Source organism: Eleginops maclovinus, chromosome 6 (assembly GCF_036324505.1).
Source record: "Eleginops maclovinus isolate JMC-PN-2008 ecotype Puerto Natales chromosome 6, JC_Emac_rtc_rv5, whole genome shotgun sequence".
NCBI lineage: Eukaryota > Metazoa > Chordata > Actinopteri > Perciformes > Eleginopidae > Eleginops > Eleginops maclovinus.
In genome coordinates, this window is record NC_086354.1 from 1402630 (window position 1) to 1429324 (window position 26695).

The 26695-nt window shown below is 43.2% G+C and overlaps 1 protein-coding gene across 7 annotated transcripts; it reads left to right on the plus strand.

Moving 5' to 3' along the window:
- Nucleotides 1-26695, plus strand: asph (aspartate beta-hydroxylase). 7 transcript variants are annotated; one of them, XM_063886860.1, is made up of 12 exons: nt 1-176; nt 6031-6189; nt 8127-8171; nt 9354-9422; nt 19898-19987; nt 20895-20975; nt 21328-21404; nt 21526-21606; nt 21697-22567; nt 23023-23061; nt 23195-23239; nt 24571-26695. In XM_063886860.1, exons 1-12 carry the CDS (start codon nt 134-136, stop codon nt 24576-24578), a joined length of 1608 nt encoding a protein of 535 aa, XP_063742930.1. In that variant the 5' UTR covers nt 1-133; the 3' UTR covers nt 24579-26695. The 7 variants fall into 7 exon arrangements, with proteins under 7 accessions (XP_063742930.1, XP_063742933.1, XP_063742935.1 ...); XM_063886859.1 differs by lacking the exon at nt 1-176 and adding an exon at nt 4411-4661; XM_063886863.1 differs by lacking the exon at nt 8127-8171.

Consider the following 26695-nt stretch of genomic DNA (forward strand, 5'->3'; position numbering starts at 1 on the left):
GTTGACGGGTGGCGCTGGGTTTTATGAGGAAGGAGAAAAAAATTATATTTCTTTTCACTGCTAGAAGTTGAGCCTCCGGACGTTGTTGTGCTCTCCCTCAGAGGTCTACCTGCCCTTTAAACTGATATCCGCCATGGCTGCGAAGAAAAACGCTAAAGTGCACGCGAAGCCCAAAGGTATGTTGCTTTTGTTTTTCGCGCAGGGTGCTGGAGGGGGGATCCTGCAGTTATCCGCTCTCACTACAGGCCTCTGAACTGAGTGTTTGCAAGCTGTGCTTTCATTCAGGGCCTTGGTCCTGCTAGCTAGCTTCATCTACCTCCAGGTACTGTTAACGACGTGCTAGCTGCTCCGTGCGAGTGACTCGGTTTAACGGGAACGCCACTTAAGCTGGGTTTATGCAGCACGTAAACACTGTCTTTAAGCTTTCTGTTATTAATGCGTCCACAAATTAACGTTACATTAATCGTGCAGGGTTGCCTACGCCATACATTAGAGTTTACCAACGTTAGGTCTGCTTACAGGTTTCAAAACGAGTTCGTTATTAGCAACAGAAGCTAGCAGCGTCCCTGCTCACTACTGAGCACTCCTGCCGGGAGAGTGGGCCAAACGACCGGGCTGACACCGGGACGTTAGGCCCTTCAGCTCCAGCAGTGGGACCAGTTAAGCCAGCATTGCGAGTTTGTGTGCCCCCCCCCGGGCACAATGCACCCCGCCCCCAGTGTAGGACGAGTCACTCTTCCAAATGCTCACGTGTCAGTATGAGTGGCGTGGGTGGTGTAGCATATACGTGGCCCTTTGGGGGTCCCCATTGTCCCCCCCCCCCCCATATGCGTTCATTCAGCTCTGTTGTTGTTGGTCAGAGCATTTCGCACCGCTCCAAGTATAGTGGATGTTTAATTACCTGGCCTGCCTCTTAATTCAATAACAAACTTGTCATGTCGCAGTATATTCTCATAATTCTATCCCGTTTAAACACAGGCTGCAGACATATTGTGTAATAAGTCCTGGGCAGGGGGCTTGGAGAGGGGGAGGGGGGCAGTTTTGCATTCTTTGTACTTTCCGTGCTGCTGTTCAGTGTGTAGATGATCTCGTAGTGTGTTCATACTTACTGCAAGAGGCAAGAAACTTGGTACACTATGTCCTGTAGCCGCACAGGACTGACAAGCCCCCTATACTTCAAAACAATGTGAAGGGTCCGGACACTACAGCATTACTATGCATTGTAAAATAATATGTACAATGCATAGTAACAAAAGTTTTATATATATTTATGTAACAAATAATGGTTTGTGCAAACGGTTGACTGCATGTGTTGAATGCAGCGCTCCACAGCACATTCGGACAAACGGCTCATCATGGCACACCGAAAACTGTGACACGGTGCTCGTATATGCACCGTTTGCTTTTTAACTGATTGTAGCTTTATCTCAGATGTCATAACGTATCCTTCTGTAGCGGATCAAAGGGCAGAGTTGGCTGGAAACATCCAGGGAACAAAATGTTCAGTTTTGCGTCTTTTCCCTGGCCACGCCCCCACGTGCACTGTATACCCAGCACAATGAAACCATCGAGGCTCTTATAGGAGGGGGACTGCTCTTAGAAGGAAAAATAAACCTATAATTGTTATTTCTATGGAGCTACTGTAATGTTATTCAACGTTTTTGCTACATGAGGTTAAAGGTACAGATCTGGATTGTGTGACAATAAAAGTATGATTAACACAAATATTCATGTGGAAGCTTAATGTCCTAACTTTGGTTCATATCTAGTCTGGTTGATGCACATGTAGTAATCCCAGTTCTGGAGCAGTAGTAAGTTAACTAACACTCAACTGAGAAAGAAAGGCCACGGATGTGTTTATTTGGTTTAAACCATTTGATCCAACACAGAAAGTGGCTTATCAAATATTGACTTTGGCTCTCACAGAACATCTTGATGGAGTGTAAACATTAAGTTGTATGCCAGGTGTTTTGAACATCCCAATAAACCGTTTAGCGGCGTGCTTCTTGACTATCTATATGTGCTGATCCGGTGCTTCATTGAATCCATTGATCCGTGATAAATACGTGAGGGATGGGCTTTTAATCATTAGGAGATATTTGCATTTACTCAAATCTTAGCTTCATTCGTCTAAGCCCAATCATTTTTTGATTGTACATTGTGTGTGTTTTATTTATTATTAATTCAATCCCTCAGGCTCCACCCCCACCCCCCTCCAAAGGTGTGCACAACCGAAAGGGTAAAATCCTGACCTGTCCGCCTGGGACTGACGTGTGATGCAGTGTTTCGTCTTGGCATGTGCAAGAGTGTGTTTTTAGGGTAATCATAGATGGGACCATTCCCATGTGTTGGCTTAGAGCTGCATCATGCTCATCTATGTCTCAGTTTTTGCCAATGAAGAGGTGCAGTTTTACGCGAGAATACTTTTATGGATGCTATAATAACATTGTTTTCTATTTGAACCCAAACATGTAAAGCAAAAGCTGGGATTCTTTTCTTCAGTTTAAAAATCATTCTTAACAAGTTAAACTCTTAACATAATGTAAAGCATGTTCCATCATTAGTAATGTGGTCTATGGTGGGTTGACTGTAGCTATGTTTGATGTGTCATGTAGCAGGAGTGGAACAGGACAATTACACATCTGTTTTATGGTGGTGTCAAAGGACTGTCCTCTCGGATGCTGGAAATACTTGGGAACTTAAAAAAAAAAAAAGGCGGCGGCTGCTGCTGCTGCCGTGCTGTTTGACCTGTTGTTTGCAGTGAGCCAATACTATTCCCCTATCACTTTGACAAACAACCCCTGGCCAATAATTGTTACCTTCTGGGGCTGATCCTCAGTTAGAAATGTAGGAGACCCTTTTTTAAATATGAATAACATCCACATGACCTTTTCTTGTCCACATTTCTCCAAAAGACATGTTTTATTAATTGTTGGGTGATGGTCTATGTGTCTTAGCCTAGTTAATGTGATTGAAATGTATGTTAAAAGACAAACCTTGTGTACACACATGAACATACAGCATGTTAAACCCAGAGGGAAGAAGTGAGTGAAGGAGATGCACAACAGCCTTACATAAGAGTGAAGAGGAGCGGCTCTGCCTCCACAATGAGTTCTGAGCTGCATGGAGAATACACTGAGCAGAGAGGCATTAGTTTGAAGAAGAAATGTGCGTGTGCACAGTTGAGACTTGGCTGCTGTGGTCCTATGAGAATGAAGAGTATAGAAGAACAGAGCGGTATGTTATTGCATTGTGTTTTTTATGTGTTTTGAGGTGGTGCATGATTGCTTAGCTTGTGTGTGAGATGTGTCCATATTAGACTGAGCCACTATTGGTTTGTCAACATACTGTATGCTACAGTGGGAGTTTTACATTAGTAATTCATGTTTATTAAGTCAGTAGACTTGTCAAGCATTCCTTGAAATCGAGCCATACTTATTAATCTAGTTTTATGTGTTTATGAGTTGCTTGCTATGGGACACATTTAAACAGTTTGGGAAAAGAACAAATCGTAGCTTTACTTTTTATTATTCTCGTTTTCATCACTGATAGTGAGATCGAATATGTAAACCTGACGTTCTTGTTGTATCAAGTATGTCAGGATACAGGTGTTTCAGTAATAAACAGCCCTTAGGTTTACCTTGTAGATAGAGTAACTTTACTCTGTCAGATAGCCATCACAAAGCATTGTATGCAAACAGATTCCTGGACAGGGCCCCGCCGTTATCAAGCTCCCCTCTAGCACATCTTCAAGTGAAAATAGCCCCATGGGTTTCGGTCTTATCTCAACGTGTCTCTAGCTTGTGGTTCCTATCCCAAAATGAATGGAAACTTTTGTACACCCATATTCACAAAGATAATTGCAACCCCTCTGCAATGTGAATAAATTAAGCTTTCTATGGCCCAGGAAAGTTTACTATTTTTACATTGAATTATGAAGTATAGCAAATGATTTAATCTCAATAAAACAATCTTGCAGCTGTCTTTTTTTCTCATGCCCAAATCGAGGGAAATCCCTGCATTCCCCAGATGTGTTGATTTCCTCACGTTTTTCTTATTCAAATATTTCTGATATTTGAGTTTATATAAGAATTGATGTCTGCCAGTGCAGATTCCAAAGACATTGTCTAAGGACCCTGGAATAGCGGCATGCAACCAGCCCCTCTGACCCTGTCTCCAAAGACCATCAGGTTCTCAAACTTTTTGCACAGATTAGAACTGACATGGTGACATTCCTAGTTAGAACTGGACATCCATTTGTTTGGTTTAATTTGAGTGTAAGAAGTTCCTGATGAAGGGGTAAGGGGCTGTCCTTTAAACCTGGCAGTGCTGGGCAGCCTGTCCTTCTCTCCCTCTGTGTCAGGGCCAGCTGGTCCAACAGCTCTATATATAGCTGACTTTGACATCCAACGCCAAATCGGGCTCATACAAAAGTGACAGAGCACAAGGAGAACTGACAGATGAGCCGGAGAAAGAAAGGCAGTAGAGAAAGAGGGGAGGGCCAGACCGAGAGAGGAGGCAGACGCTGTTAGCTTTCTTTGCTGCCAGTTTGCTGTTATTCAGTTAGTGGCCAGTGATGGGGGATCCTGCCACCCTGCTCGAGTGCGTTACATCTCCTGTCGTCACAGCGATCCCTAGGTTGATAGCTGGGGTAACGCAAGGTGAGGAAACCCTTCGTTCAAGGGCTTCTAACGAGGTTTCTTCGAAGGCTGGAGGTCATTTCGGGGGGCCTGGTGGTTGGTGGCAGGGTGAAGGATTCAGTGAGGAACATATTGGAGGTTTAACTTCGACTTTCTCATGTCAGTCTGTCTCTTTGGTGGGTGTTTTGCCATTTAAACTACACATGATTCGGATGGTAATACGTAACCAAATAATGGGTTTAAACTATTCTTAATATTTAGGTTAACCATGATATGCAATAGTATACTTTCAAATTGTATTTTTTATACATTACTCATGGTTCCATCTGATCATATTATCTTTGACGAACATTAATGTCTATTATAAAATAATAAAGCAATCAGTTAAGGCAAATTGCCAGAGTTCCTCTGCTTCATTTTGTGTTCTACAGCAGACAGATGTTTGTAATAAAGTGAGGAAACCAGGCTGATTGATATTCTCAGATGACAAACAAAAAAGATTTCCCAAAATGAATTTAAGATATCGAACTCTATTTTGTGTTACTTTCAGTGGACTTTAAACTTAAGAATGGAATTATTAAGTCTTGCTCTAACTTTGATCTCGCTGTATGTGTTTTTTAGTGTCTTCTCAGATTGTGTTATGTGAATGTGTGTGTTCAGACTAAGGTTACACTGTAGATCTGAATATACTCTGCTCTGTACTTTGAACTGTGTGTTACAAATCGTTTGGTTGACCTCGCTCCATGTAACAGACCCCAACACCTGTTCATTCTCTTTGCCGCAGTATTTTTCACATTTGCATTGTGGGACTTCAGCACCCATGGAACACCTTGTTATGGCTTTTTTATCTTTCACCTCATCGCCTTACCTTAGAGCCAGTTTTGATGGAGTATTGCAAATACCAGTGATGCCATTATTCCTTATAGACACGCCATGTTTTAATGTACCATTTCCAGTGGAGTCTTATCAGGTCTCTCCACCTAAACGTGGTTAGTTCTCCTCCTGTTTGAAAGTAAGGAAGGGGTTTTAACAATTGTGCTGGGGAAAAAGGTCAAGAGAAGGCAACGCAAAGGTTAACCAATCAAGCTTATCCAAGGTTATTCATTTATTTATTTAAACGGGGTTATCGTTGGGAAGAAATTCAGCCTTCATATAATTGGTAGTGTTCCCTCTTTGACGCAAATAACATGCATGGCTGCCAGCTTATCGATTTAAGCACTGCTAATATAAAAATGTACACACACACACACACACACACACACACACACACTGAATGATGCATTAGCTGTTATTGGATTTTGATTGATTTGAGAGATTAGTATTTTGAATGTATAGCATGACTTTGAGTTTAAATATGACCCTGACATCTTCTACTGTCTTTTGGTTGCAGATGCTACCAAAACCTCATCAGCCAATAAGAATGGGAAGAAGGCGGACTCTGGGTCCAGCAGCAGCTTCTTCACATGGTTTATTGTCCTGGCTCTGCTGGGTGTGTGGACCTCTGTAGCTGTGGTCTACTTCGATCTGGTCGACTATCAGGGAGTCCTTGGTGAGTATTGGCTGCCTCACAAATGCGTGTGTTGAAGAGTAGATTCAAGAAGCTTCATTTATCCCGGGGGAAAGTAGCTGACTTTCTGTAATATCTCACACCTCATGCACGTTGCTGAGAAGGTGTGGTAGCAAGTCCTGTGACATTTCCCTCTTCTCACATACAAGTCTCACACACATGCACCTGTCACCTGTCAGTGCAAGAACTAGTCTATCTATGATTCACCATTGTCACAGAACAAGCAGTGTTTCCAACAGTGTCATACAAATATACAGCTGTTAATACTCCTTTGCACAGAGCTACATAGGCGTAGTAACGGCTGTATATTTGGCCCCCAACTTTAAGTTATTGTGCCTATCCACTCCCCAACCCACACCCCCCCATCAGCTGCCAGCTGAAAGGATTTATTTCTGTAAGAAACACTGAGCAGTCATTCCCAACCTGACATGTGTCTACTTCAATAGGAGTCTGTCAAATCAGGTGCAGAAAAACTGGTCAAAGAACACCAGTCCATTGCTAATTTAGTGTTTGACTGAAGTTGGGCATATAATTGTCATAGCTTTTTATAGCCTTGCCATTTTCATCTTTTGATTGTGTATGTGTTAACAGTTGCATGGTAAAATTGTTATAGCTTTTTGCAGAAACAGTGCATTTTCACACAGCAAACATTGTTACCCCTTGTTATGCCCCTTTCCCACCAAAGCAGTTCTAAGGACAGTTGGGAGCTAGTGCCGGATTAAGCACTGGTTCTTCTTGTTTCCACCAAAGTGGGGTCGGCTTCTGGCCCGAAAACCGGGTCTTATCCAGCCCCTCTCGACTGCCTGTCAAGATTCAAGAACCAAATACGACAGGCTAATGTCTGTGGGGGGGAGGGGCGCTGAACAAAGTGACTAGAACCACACACTTATAAAAAACCCACTTGTATAAAGTGAAGCAACACTAACGGGGCATGGTGTGATGCTGTTTGTTTTACCTTGCTTTAATCACCCTCTGTTCACTGTTTCAAGACCAGCACACTGCCTTGTGTGCTTTCCTGTTTTCGTATTCTAGCAGCTGTTGGGTGGAATCCGTACATGGGCTACACAAGGAAAGTAAAAATGAAAAATATGCCGGTAAAATATCCTGTAGAAAACGGCTTATGCCACATTATGATTACAATAAACAAGATAGTCAGAGTAGCGTCGGTTGCTATGCTAACATCACCTGTCTAATGCCAGAGAAACGTTCATAACAGCGTTGTGATGCCAAACGGCGTCAGTTCAGACCAAAACCCTTGCACTGATGGGGATGGGGGGTATGATCAGCTGCTCGTGTGACAGTCAGACAGTGAATACTTTACAGCTGCCGCAGCCGTGAGTTAATGGCAGACTAAACGCCGGTGGACGAGCAGCACTGCAGCGGGCGGTAAATGCCGCTGAACCACATTAGTGAACCACGGCACTCTGGGAAAGAGTATAACATCAGATAAGTCGTGCTTTAATTTAATCTGACTTTGTGCGATTAATAGTAACACAAGCATCAACCCAACGCAGTCCTCCGTTGTTGTTGTTGTTGTTGTTGTTGTGAGCAACGCTGCTGAGAAAATCAGTACCGTAAACTGTGATGTCATGACGCAGCACCAGTCGGGCTTTGGGCAGTGGAAGTGGTGCTAAAAAGAAGAACCGGTTCATAACCACAAAAGCACATACTTGGAGCATTAATGGTAACTGATTTGGTGGGAAAGGGTTATAAGGTCTGTAGCATGCGGACCGTAAATGATAACCTGATTTTTCCTGTTGATGCATGTCTGTCATCCTATCACATGATACTGTCTCTCATTAATATGCACCCTTAATTATTCATTTTCAGTTTGTAATTATTTATTGGTGAATTTTGGATCCCTGATGTCTTAATCCAGCTATGGCTCCAATATGAATATGTTTTTTTTTTGCATGCAGACAAGGCTAAGGGCTTACAAATTAACCTGTCTGAGGCCTTGCAAGGTAAAAGTCACTGACATATTTCTATTACTGTATTAACATGAATGGTTGTTGTCTGTGGTGATTGTTGCCTTTTATAAATATTTTCCTAACTCCCTTGCATACTTCTCAGAGCCCTGGATCTATAAAAAAAAAAAGAAGGCAGTGTGAGGCTGGCTGCTGGGGCTGTTAGTAAGAGTAAAGGAACTGCACACAGGTCGATGGTGTGCAAGAAGGTTGGGAGTATTCTTAGACTGGGCCGGTCAAAAAGTTTAAGTGGCTGCCGTATTCCGACTTGACTGTGCTGCATGGATCTGAGATTCATGTTTGAAGGGGTTAGAACATTATTTAGTAGTAGCTATAATGACATTTGCACTAGACCCTGTAGGGTGCACCTGTGTCAAAGTCTGTTTGTCACATACAAATAATCACAATTGGAGGTATAATAAATGTTAACATATATCTAACATTCTGTTAAGAAATGTTTTGAAATAGAATAATTGATAAATGTCTGTTTTTTAAGCTAACTTTTCTTTTTGCCTGACAGTAATATAATAAAGAAAAAATGACAATTGATGAAAATAATCAATGACTGTGGTTTAGTAAGTCATGTTGATTTCCTGACAGCTACCATTGCTGTAGAGTTCGTCGATGTTCAGCTGGCTCAAAATCTACTGCATTGTTCTTAGAGCAGCCATCTGTCAGTTACTGCTGTAGATCCAGGGCTTCTGCCTCAGCTCCAGTCCTCTTGATCCTTACCCTGGACACACTAACCCTAGAACACAGGTTAACAGTAACCTTGCTAACCAGCTGTTGTTGGGGCACTTCTCTTAAGGTTTAATAATGTTAATAACACACACTGTTTATATCCATATTGGTTTTTGTCTAGTCTAAGACATCTTGCATGAATCCCCTTACTGATGCCTCCGTTTAGTACCCTCTGTCGCTGTATCTTGACCCCCTCACAATAAGACATTCATCAAGCTGTTAGCTGATTGTAACCTTTGCTTGTATACCCAATCAAATAAAGAGCACACATTATGAATGTGATTCAGAAAAGCTGCTACAGTGTAAAGATAAGCTTGGTGCATGTCTTTAAGTGTCCGTCTGTGTGGAATGGTGCATGTCAGTGTATAGTTAGCGATGTGTCTTTGTTTTTCCTGTGAGTACAAACTGTAAGTCTACATGTGTTTGTTACTGCTGTAGGTAAACTGGTCGCATACGATACAGATGGCGATGGTGATTTTGATGTCGAGGATGCTAAAGTTCTCCTAGGCAAGTTGATTCATCTCTAATTTACAACTCATTTTGATGTTACGATCTAGCATTAGGGGAATCTGCGTCTCCAATGCCAAACATCTGGAGCTTCTCACTGCATTATGGGGACGAGGTGCATGACTCCGTCGCCATGCAGTCGGAACACACTTGTTTGAGCATTGCTGGCCACTGAAGTGTTGTGTACCTTAATTACATTTAACTGCAATCTGGGTTTGATTTGCATGACTGACTATTGAAAAACCGTCACTTACCATAGAGAATATCTTATCAATGAAAAGCCCCCTCCCCAAATCCTTCCGACCTCAGCATCGCAGGTCTGGGTGTTTCCTTAACTGGTTTGTTTTCTTAATAAACCCACTTTGAATGTCTGTACTTTCAGTATTACACAAAGTATTACAGTTTGAATTGATGTAAGATTGTTAAAGCTAAGGTTCCAACAAGAAGGTAGCTGCTCCTGTCCCCCTTTTCCCTTTTTTAACAAAAGATAATTTAAGGCCGCCTGAGGAGATTATGGCTAACAGTCTTCTCACATGCACCAATTTTGGACACTTCTCCCTGTGAAGCATTGAAGACAGCTAGGAGAAGATACTAAAATGTAGGTGTCAGTGTAGGGCTGTCGTGATATCAGATTTTCATTCCACGGTTATCGTGGCCAAAATAATTGACAATAAAGATATTATCACGATCTATAGAAAATGTTAACAAAATAATAATGATAATAGTAATAATGCTATCAGTCAAATTCATCTCAAATTCATTAGGTTATTGTGCATTTTGTCGTACAATTTGTAGCGTACAAAAACACCAAAAACGGTTGTCTTCTTTGGATTTTGGAGCAACTGTTGTCATCAGTGCTTTAAACCTTGACCTCTAACAATTCTACAGGACATCATGCTTTGCTATAAAGTAGGCCAATGATTTAGTGATGGCTTCATTCTGACATGCACTAGCCATGTCTACTTTACTTTTCTTATCCATTGACTCAAACACAGCTGACCTGACTCCCTGGCTCTGTGTCACTTCTTTGACGCTGCGGCTGCCTAACAAATAACCAGGGGAGAGAAAGTACGGTTTAGTCCAGGGTTGCCCAACCTTTTTTGAACCAAGTTCTACTTTTAAAGTTGATGGTGTGTCGAGATCTACCAAGCCATATCGAAAGCCATAGCGTAGCCACAATTAATTGTGCACCTATATAATAACACAATTTTCTGACACAAAGATCCAGTTTTAACAATAATAATACATTTATTGAAGTAAATGTACGTCGTGCAAAGAATAAGCACAAGTAGGCCTAGGACTGGCCCGTAACAACTCAACAACATACAACCTAATTAATACAATGCCTAATTCAAGTTGGAAAAGTGGTTCTCTACCTTAGTGGGACTTCTGGCACTGAGAGGAGGAAGCTAGTCTCTCATAGACAATAGGAGCTGAGTGCCAGCCGTAAGCAGGCCACAAGGTGGTCATCAGTCATGATGGATCTGTATTTTGACTTAATGATTTTCATATGTGAAAACGCAGACTCACACAAATATGTTGATCCAAAAAGTGCAGTCAAATTCTTTGCAGTTTGTCTGAGGTTGGGGTACTTCTCTTTCTGCATTAGATTCCAGAATTGGACATTTGTGTCAGGTGTAGCTCTTGATTTGAGCTCAATGTCATTATTTAGTGTGAGGATCTCATTCTCAATAGCACCGCTATCCAGTTGAAGAGTGATGGACAGGCTCAATGGATGCAAAGTCAGTAAAGCGCCTGTCCAATTCTGAAAAGATGCTTTGCACTTGATCATCATAACGTGCACTCTCAAGCTCCGCACAGTCTTTGCCCTGACGCTTAAGTTCTGTGTCCATGTGTGGAAAGTTCTGCAGATCACACTGTTGCAACCTGCTTGATAGCAGCTGTAACTTGCTTTTAAAGGTGTTCACGGAGCTGATCATGTTGATGATGTGTTTGTTCTTACCCTGCAGCTCTAGATTCAAGTTATTGAGCTTGTCAGTCAGATCAGTAAGAAAGGCTAAATCCAAGAGCCACTGACTGTCTTCTAGCTGTGCATTCAGCATGGTTTGAACGTTTCAGAAAGTCTTTAATTTCGGGCAACAATTCAGAAAACCGTTCCAGAAATGTACCTCTGCTGAGCCACCTTACGTCTGTGTGCAGCAGCAGATCTGTGTGTTCTGCACCGGTCTCCTCCAGTTGCGCACGGAATAATCGCCTCCGCAGACTCCTGGCCCGAACAGAACAGGCAATCTTGTTAGCCACATCCATCACGTCTTTCATATTTAAAATCTTCCTTGCTGGTGAATTATACAATGGTAATTCAGGAAATCTGGGAAAGATTCAGACTGTTTGCACAATCCAATGAACCCAGCAGTGCGTCCAATCAATGCTGGAGCCCCATCGGTTGTAATGGAGATGAGTTTGAAGAGGGGCAACTTGCTCTTACTAACGAATTCCATAAAAACCTGAAAAATATCTGTGCCTCTTGTGTGCCCTTTCAAAGGCAAAATGGTCAGCAGCTCTTCTTTTACACTCATATTGTCGAAAACCATTCTAATGAACACGCATAGCTGAGCCACATCCACAGCATCAGTGGATTCATCGAATTGCAGAGAAAAACACTCGCATGTGTCAATATCATTCCTCAATTGCTGTTCAACATCCTCCGCCATTCCCTCGCATCGCCGTGTAACAGAATTTCTTGATAGCTGCACATCCTGAATAGCAGACACAATCTCCTTTCGATTTTTAAAATCGGCAAAAAGCGAATCTGCAGCTTCCATGAACGCTTCTTTCACAATCTCACCATCCTTGAAAGATTTCTTTCCTTTTGCGAGAACACGACAGACACGATAAGAAGCTATGGTTGCAGCCTTACTCGTGGTATTGGGCCTGGTAAAAATGGACTGTTGTGCTGCTAGCTGACTTTTCAATTCCTTGACTTTTCGGGCGCGCAGTGGTGATTTAGCTGGGAAGTGTGTATCGTAGCTCTTGTGGACCGTCTTGAAATGCCGCTCCAAATTCCCTTTCTTTGGTAAAGCCACATTTGCATTGCAGATAAGACGGATGGACTTGGCATTCGAATACACGAACAAATAATCCTCCACCATTTGGCTCTTAAAGAAAACATTTGGAATGCTATCATTACACGCAGCAATCTTTGCTTGTATCTTCCCTGTCGGAGGTACATGCATTCCAGCTTATGCTCTGTAGTGTCAGTTATACTGATAGAAAGTTGTAGGCACTCGCACCAGTTGATCCTTCTTCAGTAAGGTGGAACTTAAGTCCTGCCCACTTTTAGTCTTTCTATCCCTTTAGTAATCCATCATCCATACCATCCCTACACAAATGAGCTCGGACACGTGGTTAACACTTCAACCTCAAAGTTTGCTTCATGGCATCGTTATGCATGCTCCAAAACAGATGCTGCTCTTTTCCTTTTTTTATTTTGAAACCTTTGTCGTGTATGTGCGAGCCCGTCCCTCCATAGCGTTGTTTTTATAGAACCATAGGAAATCTGTCATAACACACTTAAATGGCTGGCTCAAACATAGCTGTCCAGTACAAGTACATTTTGAGCAAAAGTTTTAGTAGAATAATCTTGCTCCACTGCCTTCCTCCGGTACGCTGAAAATTAATTATTTATAGCATAAGTGTATGCTCACCGGCATGTGGCTGTGTCCACATTTCAGCTTATCTTTATTTTTCTGTTAACCCATCTATGATTGTTAGGCTGTCTCCACATGATAAGGAGTATGAGCTCAACTTAACTTCAAAGTAGATTCCTTTATCTGATTTTATTTGATTTTATTGACCAGATTTCTGGGTGATGTGTAGACAGCCAGAGCCAGCTGCTGATGATAAAGCCTTATTAGTTCCCACGCTGCCTAACATACGCCTAAAACTTCTCTTACCTTCTCTTCTTGTTTCTTTCCCTCCTCCCCTCTGCTCTTAACCCTCTGGCATTATATCATCTCATGTCTCTTCCCCCATCTCTCTTCCTGCCTTTTTTTATGAGTTTATTCCATTCCTTTCTATATCACTTCCAAACGTTGTGCACAAAAACTCTACCCTCCATCCACACATGCCACCCCCCCACCTCCCCTCTTGTTTGCGTAGGCCTCACCAGTGAGGGCGATGGTCAGGGGGAATCGGAGGTTCTGGATTGGTTAGAAGAAGTGGAGGAGGGCGGCTCTGATTGGTTAAACGGTTTCTTCACTTTGCTGTACGGTCTGATAAACCCCCTGGAGTACCTGGAGGAGGAGCAGGAGGAGTACCATGCCTCAGGAGGACTCTACGAGGCACAGGAGGAGGACGAGGAGGACGAAGATGAGCGGGGGGTCAGAAAAAGAGGAGCAAATGATAATGGAAATCAGGGCCAGAAGATTGTCATAGTCGGCTTACATAACCAATAGCTGCACTTTCATCAGCCCAGGATACGATGTCAAGAAAAGTGTTCCTACAATCAAATGTCTCTGCTGACTCAGGAGAGTTTCTGGAAACTTGACCCATCTAGTCTCCTTGGATATGAATATGTCCAGTCCAACATTGTGTTGTAAGCTCAACCCATCCCAGGTTTCAAAGAATAATATTGTGAAATTTGACAAACGCGCTTCATTCTTGGATCAGCAGAGTCTTGAGAGGGTGAATGCCCTGTCCGAAGGAGTTCTGTGATGATGAACCATGTGCTAGAACATGGACACAATACTCAGGAACACTTTTTTAGAAGTCCTGCTTTATTAGAACATGTATATTTTTTTCTTTTGCACAGATGTTTGCAATTCTCCAAAATATTTAATGCAATTTCCACTTAGACAGCTGCTCCACTTTACCTTTCCTCTACTGCTGCATGCCATGAACAAATCCTCAGCCTTCACTCTGGACCCTTAACACATAAGGTGTGTTTGGGTGAGAACAAATTGGATTAATGAAGCCTACCTCCTGCCAACATCTGGACGTGGAGAAGCTTTTATAGTGATGGTTCTCTGCCACCTGTATTGATACTGAGTGAAAGGTTCAGGTTGGGTATGCAGGCTTATTTAAGGAGGGAAATGGGCCCTTGGGCTCATACTTGGCACTAAGGTTTGTGGTATATTAGTTTTTAACTTTAGTGTCAGTAAATTGACCTGAAGCAACACATTCATCAGGCTCTCTATAATCTAGAGTCAAGCTTCATATTGTTTGTCTTATGACATTAACAGCATATATACTTTTTTTTTTTTTTTGTGGCGGATATTGACATGCACATACATTTTGAAAAGCGAAGTGATTCATTTTAAGTCCATTGCACAAGGAACAGCCCTGCTATTCTGCATTCCACAAAATGGAACTGAGCCATTGTAAATGTTTTACTTTTCATACAGTATGTTCTTTTCTAACTGTCTTATTATTTCCTACGCTGCCTAACGTATGCCTAAAACTTCTCTTCCCTTCTCCTCTGGCTTATTTCCGTGCTCCCCTCTGCTCTGACTAGTCAAAATGCCGATGTGATTTAGAATCCTTTGTTCCACTCTCCTTTTTTACACATAATGCACGTCTCACACCTAGAGCAGTTATCAGTCATGAAGCCAACTTGTTTGGCTGGTTCAGTTTTTGACTTTGCACGAGTAGAATACACTCATGTTCTATTGGTAACCTTCCAGTTGGTTTGGTTCTGTGTGAACAATGAGAGAACAGTCATGTGACACAGAGGAGAGGCCTATCCATTAAGCTTCTCTCTGTTCCTACAGAGGGTGTGTGCAAAGAACTCGATGGCTGTTGAATGCATGGAGCAACCTGATTAAGAAACAGGCTCTTCCTGCTCTGGACTCCAGCGACTGCTTTTCTAAAGGATCATTTACATCAGTGGTTCTCAACTGGTGGGTCGTGGACACATTCTGAGTGGGTCGCAGTTATGCAAGTGAAAAAAAAAAATCACGGCCACTTTTATTTTGAAGGATGGAATTTCTAATGCTGCACGTGCAGTTGCCGTTTCACTGGAAATGTTGGAGAGACCAGAAATGGTTTTGAAAACTTCCGTCATTGATGAACAAAAACAAACACTGGAAGATGAGTGACAAACATATTCCATATCTACTCTAATATAAATAAATGGGAGCCTGCAGCTTTCAGGCCACATGGTCTTTAGTCTCTCCTACATTCAGTACTAATTCCTATAACAGCTTTTTACCAGGACATTGCTGAATTATATCTAATTGTTTTATTGCATTTCTGGCATTAACTTATTGTCTGTGATTCCATATTTGTGTGTGTGTGTGTGTGTGTGTGTGTGTGTGTGTGTGTGTGTGGAATCAAACTAACTAGTCATTAGATGTGTGACTATCAGACGCACTGTTTGCACATTTCTCAGCCGATTTTATTTATTCATCATTTATGCTAGCTAAACAAGTACAGCTTTATTATTTTTAAAAAAGGAACCTTCTTTCAGCCCTTTATCAGAACTCTGAATGAGGACTAGTCCTACAAACAATTACAAAGCCTTGAATATCTCGACAGTCAGGTTCCGCTTGACTCTCCTGGTCTATCGTGATGTATTATTACAAGGGTTGGGTATCGTTTGAAATTTATCAATTCCGATTCTGCTTATCGATTCCGGTTCTTATCGATTCCCCGTTTCGATTCCAAAATGGTAAAAAAAGAGGTCAAATGTTTAGATAACAAAAATATCTTTATTCTTTTAAGCGTGAACTGAACATTTCACAAACTAAACAGTATATACTAAATGCATATAATTCAAATGTGGACAACACAATGGAAAGCAGTAGCGGTTGAACCATTTATGGATAATAATGTTTTGAGCTGCATGTTGTGTGTTTATAGGAAACCTACTGACATAAATCATACAAGTCACATTCGAGAAAAATGAAAGTCCGTCCGAGCAGCAATAGGAGCCAAATGCTAGAACTAAAGTGCATTCAGTGCACAGCACCCAGCTGCCTGCAACCAAATAAACAAAGTCAATAAAACAGAGGGTATGTTAAAGATGTATGCAACTCAACAGTTCTTGTTAAGAAAAATCAGTATATCAGCTTTTTCTGGTAGTATGCGTGATCTTTCTGGGCAAATAGTGTCTCCAGCAGTGGAGAAAACCCTCTCGCTAGGGGTTGAGGAAGCCTGCACGCACAAATACGAAAAGGCCACCTCTGATAGCAAAGGATATATACCAGGCAGGAATCAACTCATTGGTTAAGCTATCTCTGGAGGGAGGCGTGTACTTTGGATTTAGGGCCTTGGTCATTTCCCTGCAAAAAACAACTCAACATAACAGTATCTGTTATTGTACAAGTACCCTACAATCCCACAAACTTTTTTTTAACCTTGCATACCTAAACGACAAAGATTCGACCACAGAGAAGGGATGAAGCCCTTTTACTACAAATGCCGTTACCGCTCTGTGACACTCCTCCGTTTTTTCTTTGGTCAGCTTTCCTTTTAATGCTAAAGAGAACGGTGTGTCGCGGTCAGCTCTACCTGTCTCTACTGAACATAGCGGGTGCTACTAGTGCTAGCTGTTGATAGCATACTCGGGCTCGGAGACCGCAAGACATCAAAGACGGTACATTCTTTGATATCGATGCCGTGCTGTCTTAAATGTTTGCTCAAATTCGAAGTGCAACCTGACGAACAGCTAATTAACTTCCCACAGGCATTGCACTGTGCCTTGTCGCTGTCTTTTTTAGCGTAGTGAAGCCACACTTTGGAGCGCTTACCGCGTTCCATCTTTGATAGTGTTGTTGTGACTGGGCCATGCTGCATGCTGGTATCTAAACAAATCACACGTTGCGTTGATGCATGACGTAGTCACGTTAAGTATACAGGTCCTGTCAGATAGCCTAGGTCCGTGCATATATGTAGTCCTTTCTTTGTAATACTAACGGGTTACCGCATTTAAGAACCGTTAAGCAGAACCGAAATTATTTTATTTTTTATGGGTAACTGGTACCCAGCATTTTGTTATAGGTTTTCATTTGGAACAGAGTTTCGGTTCCCAACCCTAATTATTACCCATCATTTTTTTAAATGAAAATAAGACGTGTTTAATATCATGAAATTGTTAAATCAAGGAATTGAAAGACCAAGCTTCTAAATTATGTATTTATAAGGAAACGGAGCAGATGAGCAATTACTTTTCTGGAGTGAGAGCAGCGTCTCCAGGCTTAGGTGAGCTGCTGACTGTGTCCTTTAATACAAACCATAGTTCATATTTACACATGATCCTGGTATTACCCATGGCTGCTTTTTGATGGCACTGGCGCGTCCTATGAAAAATGCCTATACCATGCGTATGTCAGATTATGCACTCTATGTTGAGTTTATCTCCTTGATGTATAGCAAAGTTAAGACAACATGGCGACATAGAGTCAATTAGGCTTCAGCTGGAGGCTGAGATGCGCGTTATGCAGCATGTCTAGTTTATGGTATTAATCCGTCTATTGGGTTGTGCAACAGATGGTGACTTGTGGTAATGGACTGATCTCTAAGTGGTGTGTGACAGCTAAAAAGGTAGAACCTGGAAACGGTCCAAGTGTAACTCTTGTTTCTTCTGTTTGCAACATCAGATGAGAAACCTGGAGCAGCAACAGCAGGATCTGAGAGAGGTATCCTCCTCCAGCACGCTGTTGGAATAAGATCCAACTACTCACAAAGCATGTTAATAATGATGGAGTTCAACCTGATTTTTCGAGTGACGATTTGCAATATCTTAAAGATGTTTGATTAGAACACCTCTAGGGTCAACACGGGTTTCTCTTCAGTACACACATTTTGGTGACATTTTAACAAACCAGTGTTAATCCTGTTTAGCATCAGTCTAAACTGAGTAACATACCAGTGTGATGTAGAGGTCTACTCACTGCTTGGAGGTGAACGCAAGAGTCTGGAATGAACCGGTTTCTGGTTCTAATTCTGCCATACATGCCTGCTCTGTGCGTGCTGTGTTCCAATAACTGAGTGAGATTGAGCATGGTCTTGGTCAGTCTGGAAGTGGTGAACACCCAACAGTTTGTTCATCCATTCCCAGAATCCTTTCCAACCAAGGATGTGGGCAAAAAGCTTCGGGAGGCTCTAAAGCAGCAGCTGGCCATCATCCACGAACGTGTGGAGGCAAAGAAGATCGCCAAGCTGGCTCTGGCCGAGGTCAGACAGCTCCTGGCCAAAGAGGAGGAGGAAAAGAAGCTTGAGCTAGGGAGAGAGGAAATAAGAACCAGAGTGAAGGAACGAGTTGCGGCAAGACTGCAAGAGGAAGAGGAAAATATGGAGAAGGAAGAAATGAAGAACGCTCCGGAGAAACAAAGGAAGGAAAAAGCAAAACAGGTGGATGAGGCAAGCAAGGAGAAGGATGGGGAGAATAAATCAAAGAAAGGACAGGAGAAAGAAGAGAAAGTTGAGAGTAATAGGGAGGGGGAGGTAAAGAAGGCACAGGGGGAAGACAAATTGAGAGGGAAAGAGAATGCCAAAGACAAACGAAAGGGGAAAGCTGAGAGATCTGCCAGGAAAGGCCAGAAATGAAGAGGGATGATCTGGTGGTGGAAGCACTGGCATTGGCACTATAATTAAAACATTTCAAATCATGCCAGAGCTGTGTAGATGTTATAACGCCAAAGAACCATGAATAAGAACAGATCCTTGGTTTAAAAGTTAAACGGAAAGTAATGTTCGATCTAAAAAGGCTTGTGTTGGTAAATAGACTAGCGAGAGTGACTTTTAAAGGACTGCAATAGCCTTTTTAAAAAAAACCTAGGCTGTAGTGAGCGGGCACCATTAAGTGTCCTGCGGTACAGCTGCTAAATGTTTGGGGTATTATTTGGGATTAACAGTAATAATAGTTTGTTTGTTTTTTTATTTTCTGGCTGTACTTTTTATTAAAGGGTTAGTAAAGACAAATGGAAACGGAGAGGATGGAAACTGCATGTGCAAAAACAAGCACTGAACCATTTTATGATATATATATATGTAGTGTTAATGATTGTTTAAAAAGTTTTTCTTAATGTATGATTTTTGTGCATAATTAATTATGTTTTCTTTTCTTTTGTCAATAAAGTTTTCTGATCTCTGCAAGTGCTTCCTTTCTAAAGTGAAAGTCTGTGGTATCCTGAAGTGCATGTTGGGAAGACGCAAAGAACATCTGATCAATCAGAACCTAATGGCCTAGATTCAGTTTAGGCATTCAAAAGAACTGTTGAAATGCAACACAAATGTTGAGCCTAATTATGAATCCACTAAATTTAGTTATCTGATCAAACCTGAGTCTGTTAGCAAAAGAAACCCAATGTCCTGAGAGTTCCTGGACAAGTTCCTGTCTGATACAAACATTTCCCACTATTTAGTTTCTTCTTCATTATTGTGCATCACTGTCATCTGGCATATTTAAATCCAGATTTATCTGCTATTTTTTTTCAATGGGACCAAGGACTGTTATGGTATCCTGTGTCTGTAATGTAAATGGTGGCAGCAACGTGTGCGTTCATCCCATGTAGGGCTCAAAGAGAAGGCTGTGGTGGTAACCTCCCGAAGCGAAGAAGCTGCCTACCCAGGGAAGACTCCGGAAGACGAACCCGCCCGACCAGGTACCACATGTTCTTTAAACGTGCTGTTCCTCACAGGAACATGTGAATGGCACAGCCGCTCCTGGAGACCACCAATGCTGTGCACTGAACATGTATTTCTTTAGGTGCAGTAGAATTTAAAGGACAAATTGGTATTGCATTGATAATTTTTTTTATTTTTAATATTATAACATCCTAAAGAAGTTGTATCTTGCAAAAAGTTACACCTCGATGTTGGCTGTTAAAGCTGCCCTTGTATATCAGTTATTGGTGATCTGAAACATCACCGAGTTGATAACAGAATAAACTTCAAGAGCGTCACTCTAAAGAGTTGTCTCAAATCTGTTTAGTGTAGCCTAGATGCAAACATTAAAAGGACCACAAAACGTTCATATTAGAAAATATAGAAAACAAATGATTCCTTTCATGATCCGTTTTTTCTTTCATTAACTTTTTTATGAATAAAATTAAATGCAGAAAGAGTACATTTTGACAATGTATGGAAGGATAGGCCCTTCACAAGAGCAAGTCAGTCAGCGAAAGGACTTCAGTGGCCAGTGAAGAACCACTCTTGAGCGTAGAGTTTGGACATCCATCATTTCAGATATCCCTGGAACTTGAAGCTTTAAAAGTTATAACCCATGTTTAAAAGATGCTTCAGTGATAATCTGGGTTTATAAATGCTCTCAATGCAAAGACAAGAAATGCACTGCAGTTGCTTTCACTTCAGTTTATTACATCACGCCTTAATGCTGTGCAGCATCTCATGTTCTGCAGGACTAAATACACAGTTTGCACCTCAGCTGAATCTGCAGTGCACAAGGGCATATCTAACTGCAGCGACATGTTCCATATTCACATTTTATTAAATGATTCTGCTTACTTGATGTTTCATACATGTAACATACCCCCCCCCCCCCCTCCACAGCTGTTGTTGAGCCTGAACCTGAGATTGTGGAGGATGTGGTTGAAGCTGCTGTAGCAGAGGACACCTCTGCCCCTCCAGCAGGTGCGTGTGCGTGTGTGTACACTAATGTCTGCATGTGACGAGTGTTAGAAAATCATTCATCAGTTCAGGCAGTTAAAAAATGCAGAGAACAGGTTTTTGGTTCAATAAAAGGTCTGTTTTCACTCCGGAATAGATGGGATATTTTTCTTGATATAATGTGTATGAAGTGTCATCTCTGGGAACTGAACACTGATGTTTGATCCAGGTGTGGTAGGCGGCAGTTAAAACTATAACATTTCTACCATCTTTTTTTTGTTTCACTAACTGAAGATGTCTCAAATGGATATCAGAATGAAGGCTTGAACTGTGACGTATTTGTGTAAATTTCGCCAACGATCTGACCCTCCTCTAGAGCCTGAACCCGAGGTGGTACCTGAGGCAGAACCTGAACCCGAGGCTGAACCGGAACCCGAACCCGAGGTTGAGGAGGTTGGTACAGGCCAAGTTATTTTATGAAAGATGCAGTGATTAGTGAGTTATTACTCTATATTATACTGCTATGTAGTCTGGTCACTTTGTAAAGTAAACCTGTCGATGAATCTCTTTTCAGGTTATTGAGGAAGATCCAGAGGTGCTAGAGGAGGAGCTTCCTGCTCTCGAAGAGGAGTTCCCTGTGGAGGAGGCCCCTGAGGTCTGTAGTTAAGCTATTTTGTGTTAGCTCCCTGATAGACGAAAATATGCTGATGGGTCCTAAAGAAACATTCTTTGTTGCTTGATCCAGGCTGAACCTGTGGAGGAGGTGGAAGAGGAGGCAGCAGCTGAAGAGGACATGGCAATAGAGCCAGCTGTGGTGGAGGAGGAGGAGGAGGCCATTGAACCAGCTGTGGAGGAACCTCTGGCAGAGGTGGAGGCTGCATTTGAAGACACTGATGAAGAGGCTGGTGCTGAACAGGTGGCATCAGAGGTTGATGCTGTCGAGGAGCCAGCTGAGGAGGAGCCAGCAGCTGAGGAAGAGCCAGCAGCTGAGGAAGAGCCAGCAGCTGAGGAAGAGCCAGCAGCTGAGGAAGAAGCAGTTGCTGAGGAAGAGGAACCTGCAGAAGAAGCTGTGGAAGAGGAGGCGGCACTCGCAGAGGAAGAGGAGGCAGCACCCGCAGGGGAAGAGGAGGCAGCACCTCTAGAAGAAGCTGTGGAAGAGGAAGTTGCACCATTGGAAGAAGAGGAGGCAGCACCTTCAGAAGAAGCTGTGGAGGAAGAGGCAGCACTGGAGGAAGAGGCAGCACCTGTGGAGGCGGCACTGGAGGAAGAGGCAGCACCTGTGGAGGCAGCACTGGAGGAAGAGGCAGCACTGGAGGAAGAGGCAGCACCTGTGGAGGCAGCACTGGAGGAAGAGGCAGCACCTGTGGAGGCAGCACTGGAGGAAGAGGCAGCACCTGTGGAGGCAGCACTGGAGGAAGAGGCAGCACCTGTGGAGGCAGCACTGGAGGAAGAGGCAGCACCTGTGGAGGCAGCACTGGAGGAAGAGGCAGCACCTGTGGAGGCAGCACTGGAGGAAGAGGCAGCACCTGTGGAGGAAGAGGAGGCAGCATCCTCAGAAGAAGCTGTTGAGGCAGAGGCAGGTCCAGAAGCAGTAGAGGAGGAGCAGAAAGAGCCAGGTAAGCAGGAGTACTGACCCTCGACAGTTAGACCAGGGTTGTATAACTGCTTTCCACATTAGAGGGGAACTCCTCAGACTGATGAAGACATTTGGTCATGTTTGATCAGTCTTTACCATACCAAAGTGTTTCAGTGCTTTAAGAGGCTGAGGCAGACCCGTTTGGAAGCAGTTAGATGGTCATTTCCTGCATATGACACTTGCTTGCCCCTCGCCCCCAGCTGTTGCAGCAGTAAAACAAAAAACTAAAATCTCAGTATCTTTTTATATGGATGATCTAAAAGCAGAATCATTAGTTTGACATGGTGTGAGGGTCAGTGAAATCTTAGTATGCCAGTGTTCATTATTATCTTTATTTGACACTGCAGTAGTCTGAGACCTCTCCTCTTACTGTATGTGGAGGCGTCTTGGCAAACACTTGGTTAATGGTTTCACATGTCTTTGTTCCGTCTTCAGAGGCAGAAGCACAGGAAGTAGAGGAAGCAGTAGCAGAAGGTAGGCACACTCACACACACCTTCCAACTGGGATGGGTGCACTGTGCATGAATTGGGCTTTGTGAGGGGGTACGATTTACAATACGTTTAAGATCTGGTGGATTTACCTGTGCATCTTTGTTTCTTTTTGCAGCAGCTGTGTTTGAGACAGAGGAACAGATTCAGGATGAGACCATAGGTAAACAGTGTTTTTATTCAGATGGGTGATTTCTTCTGTGACCAAAGAAAACCTTCACACTAAAGCCCAATTACCACCACGTTAGCTCCGCTCCACCAGCACCACAGAATGTGGTTGTCCACTGTGGACAGATCCTCCTCAGTGATCATCTGGCGGTCCCCTGTCCCCATTTGAAACTGCTGAGTAAGCAGGACACCAATCCATCCCTTAGGAAGATGAAACGAGAGAATGTTTGGTAGATTTGGGCCCCCCAACTTCTCTTTCCCTGGCCACATCAGAGGCTCAGAGAGCCCCTACAGCTGGCCCCGGTGTCCTCCCAGCAGGATGTGACTGGACCACCTTTCTACGGAGTGGGCTGGATGGCATCCTAAACTGGATCTTTTCTCCTCAGAGTCCCTCCCCATGACTGAACTCACCTTATCCCTAAGGGAGAAGCAACCCCCTTTCTTTTGGTCCTGAGCCCCCTCTGTGTTAAAACACAGCTGGGAGAGTAGGAGCTTCTGGCTCAGCTCTCACAAGCTTGTGCTGCTCTGATTCTCAGCATCCCCTCTCTCAAAAACAAGACCCGAGATTCTTGAACTCATTAAGGGCTCTTCACTCTGGGTGGGGACACCCCTCCCTACGTAGAGTAAACCCATGGGCTCTCTGAAGTTGCAGTCGGATGACGCCATCAGACCCAATGCAACAATTTAATCTTTAGCCCAACAAAGCGCAGCCCCCCTCCCCCGACTATGCCTAGAGTCCCTGTTCATGAATATCATAAACGGGATGGTAACAGAGCGCAACGCTGGCAGAGGCCAAGTCTCACCTAAAACTAGTCCCACTTACTGCCTGGTCCTGTACACTCTCTCTGGGCGTACAGGGTTTGGAAGGCCCTTTCCCCCTCCCCCCATACTACTGTAGCCCCTCCCATAGTCTTTCCAGGTGAAGAACCTGGTTGTGGGTGTTAACATTCGCCTTTTCCAAAACTGCAAAACACACAGACCGGCTAGGCTTACTCCACCACCAGGACCACATGGCTCCTCCTCAATCTGAGGATCCACTTTGACCCCCCCCCCTCCTGCCCTATGCCTCTAAAGCCTCTGGCATATCCGAAAGCAGCGTAGCCCGAGCACCATAAAAAAGGCAGATGCAAGTAATCCCCGGGGACAGGAGACTTGCGCCCCCCCACACACACACACACACATACATACATACATACATACATGCTCTCATTGATACCTCTGAGATCTGCTGGTTGTTTTCTCTCTGGAAGGTTACATATTATTCTGTGAGCTGACTGAACCCCGGCTGCGTCAGTATACTAAACTTCCTGTCTGTGCTCTCCATAGAAACGTAGAGCCTGCTGTGGTCGTCGTGGTGACGGAGCAGGGACCCACTGACCTTGCATAAGCACCGTCTATGCTCGCTCAGAGCAGTGATGCACCTCTCCACCCCCAGAGAAACAATTGAGTCGTCATGACAACACTCTCCCCATCCCTCTGTTCTCACATCTCCCTTATACTTTCCTCTTGCTGTTGGTTTGTGATGATCTTTGAATTGTTCCATGATCTGGTACTCCTGATTCTACCCTTTTTTTCTTTAAGTAGATAGTCCATTTTCTTTTTGTCGGGGGGGGGGGGGGTCAGTGTGAATCGGCTCCACCTTCAGTCTGCAGTCAATCTGTAGAGCTGGAACTTAATGTGGAAGTCTCATTGACGTAGTCTGGCTTCCTGGATGTGAATCTGTTGCCAGGGGAGCTCAGGCTGCTGAGACGGTGTAGCAGCCAGCTGTTTGACACGCCTCTGCTCCAGCCTCCCAGTATAACTGTCTCTCTGTGGCAGCGCTGATCAGAGGTCATTCCACTCAGCTGTGTTTAGTTCTGCTCTGTGTTTCTATGCAAAGCTGTGGTGGTGTCTGCCCCCCTCCACCCACCCAGCCATTTACCTACCACTCAGTATGTGTTGAATCCAGGATGAGCCGTGTGCTAGCATGTGAAGGAGAGCGTGTGTGTGTTGGTGTGTATGAGCATGTTCTTGTGTGGGCGAGTCTCTTTTACTAGTCAGACCTTTGTGTGAGCCGTTAATGTCATGAAGTCGTTTTTGTGACCTGTAGACTTTTTCTTCTGGTGTGTTGTACCTCTCCCTTTACCTCTGTGTGAGTTGTGTAGAATCCTAGCTGTTCTTTATTTTTTTCTCATTTCCTGTAATGACTACCAAGACCATCTAACTAGACTAAAAAATAATCTGTTCGAATACTTTCTAATTAATGTTGAGCTCTTTAGGTTTAAACTGTGATGTAAAGAATGGATGTGTCCCCAGATTGAGATTGGACCATGACATGACACATGTAACCCTGTGTGATCTGGACCCCTGGTGCAGTGTGAAGGCTCTGCAGCTCACACAGGGTTCCATGGATCCGACGTCATGTTCCTGTGGGCCAACACCAGCTGACGGTTACCCCAGCTCTGTGTTTTCATCCTCAGTGGCTGGTGTTCAGCTCAAATGGAAACTTTCTTTAGTCCCTGTTCCCTTTTCCTTTGTGATGTCAGAATTTGTTTCATTGATTCATGGTAGCAGAAGATCACAGATCAAAACTTCCTCCTGCATCATGTCTGGCAGAAGTGTTTTAGAAAGCTGCCTGGGTGTTAGCATCTCACTGTCCTCAGGGAGGGATCTGTCTGCAGGGAAAGCTCCTGTTCTATCACAGCAGGTATGATCTGGACATCAACAATGGGTGCAGCACTGTGGAGAAAAACACATTCTGTAGTGAGACTGACCATAAACAATATTTAGCTCAATGTTTTTACGGTTCATTTTTTCTCAACACTTCTGTGAAAAGCATACGCCGGGTTAAACATACCTCCTTATTTTTGTTCCCCTATCATCAGGGTGTCGCTGTCCCTGACTTGTGACACCAGATTGTCTGTCCAGTGTGCATAAGTGGTTTTTGTAGAATGTCTTGCCCACTAGCTGGTCTTTTTCTACTTCCTGACACTTTGAAAGTCTATGTGAACTGTAAAACCTTTTTAACATTAAAGATTACAATCTTTACCGAGAGAGAGCTTCTAGATTTATAAAAGGAACATTTTTAAAAAGGACATGGAGAAATAAAATAAAAAAAGAATTTTCTGAAAATGCTTTAATAGCTTTTTGTAAAGCCATAAACTGTTCGACAAGTTAAAGGAGCTGTGCGACTTCAATAACAAAAACAGAAACCACACTACAGCAGCCTGCGAGCGATCTTTTCATGTGAGATCAGAAGGGAACACCTATGCGCTCCCAGACAAAGGAGTGATTAACTAGCCGTCTGCTGTGCAGCAGACCTGCTGCTGGTTGAACGCCCCTCTTTGCCTCAGTGTTTCAGCACATGTTCTGGACTCTGTAATGACGGTGAATAAATTATTATGAAGTAATGATGGATTTTCAGTTTTCTGTAAACGATCTGTTGCTTTAATAAAAGGTTTGGGACAGCTTG

Bases quoted from the DNA above. Each gene is read 5' to 3' on its own strand.
- asph (XM_063886859.1), top strand. From the start codon at position 4,577: ATGGGGGATCCTGCCACCCTGCTCGAGTGCGTTACATCTCCTGTCGTC. The intron at 21,607-21,696 runs GTCTGTAGTTAA...TGCTTGATCCAG, and splicing joins CTGTGGAGGAGGCCCCTGAG to GCTGAACCTGTGGAGGAGGT. The intron at 22,568-23,022 runs GTAAGCAGGAGT...TTCCGTCTTCAG, and splicing joins GGAGGAGCAGAAAGAGCCAG to AGGCAGAAGCACAGGAAGTA.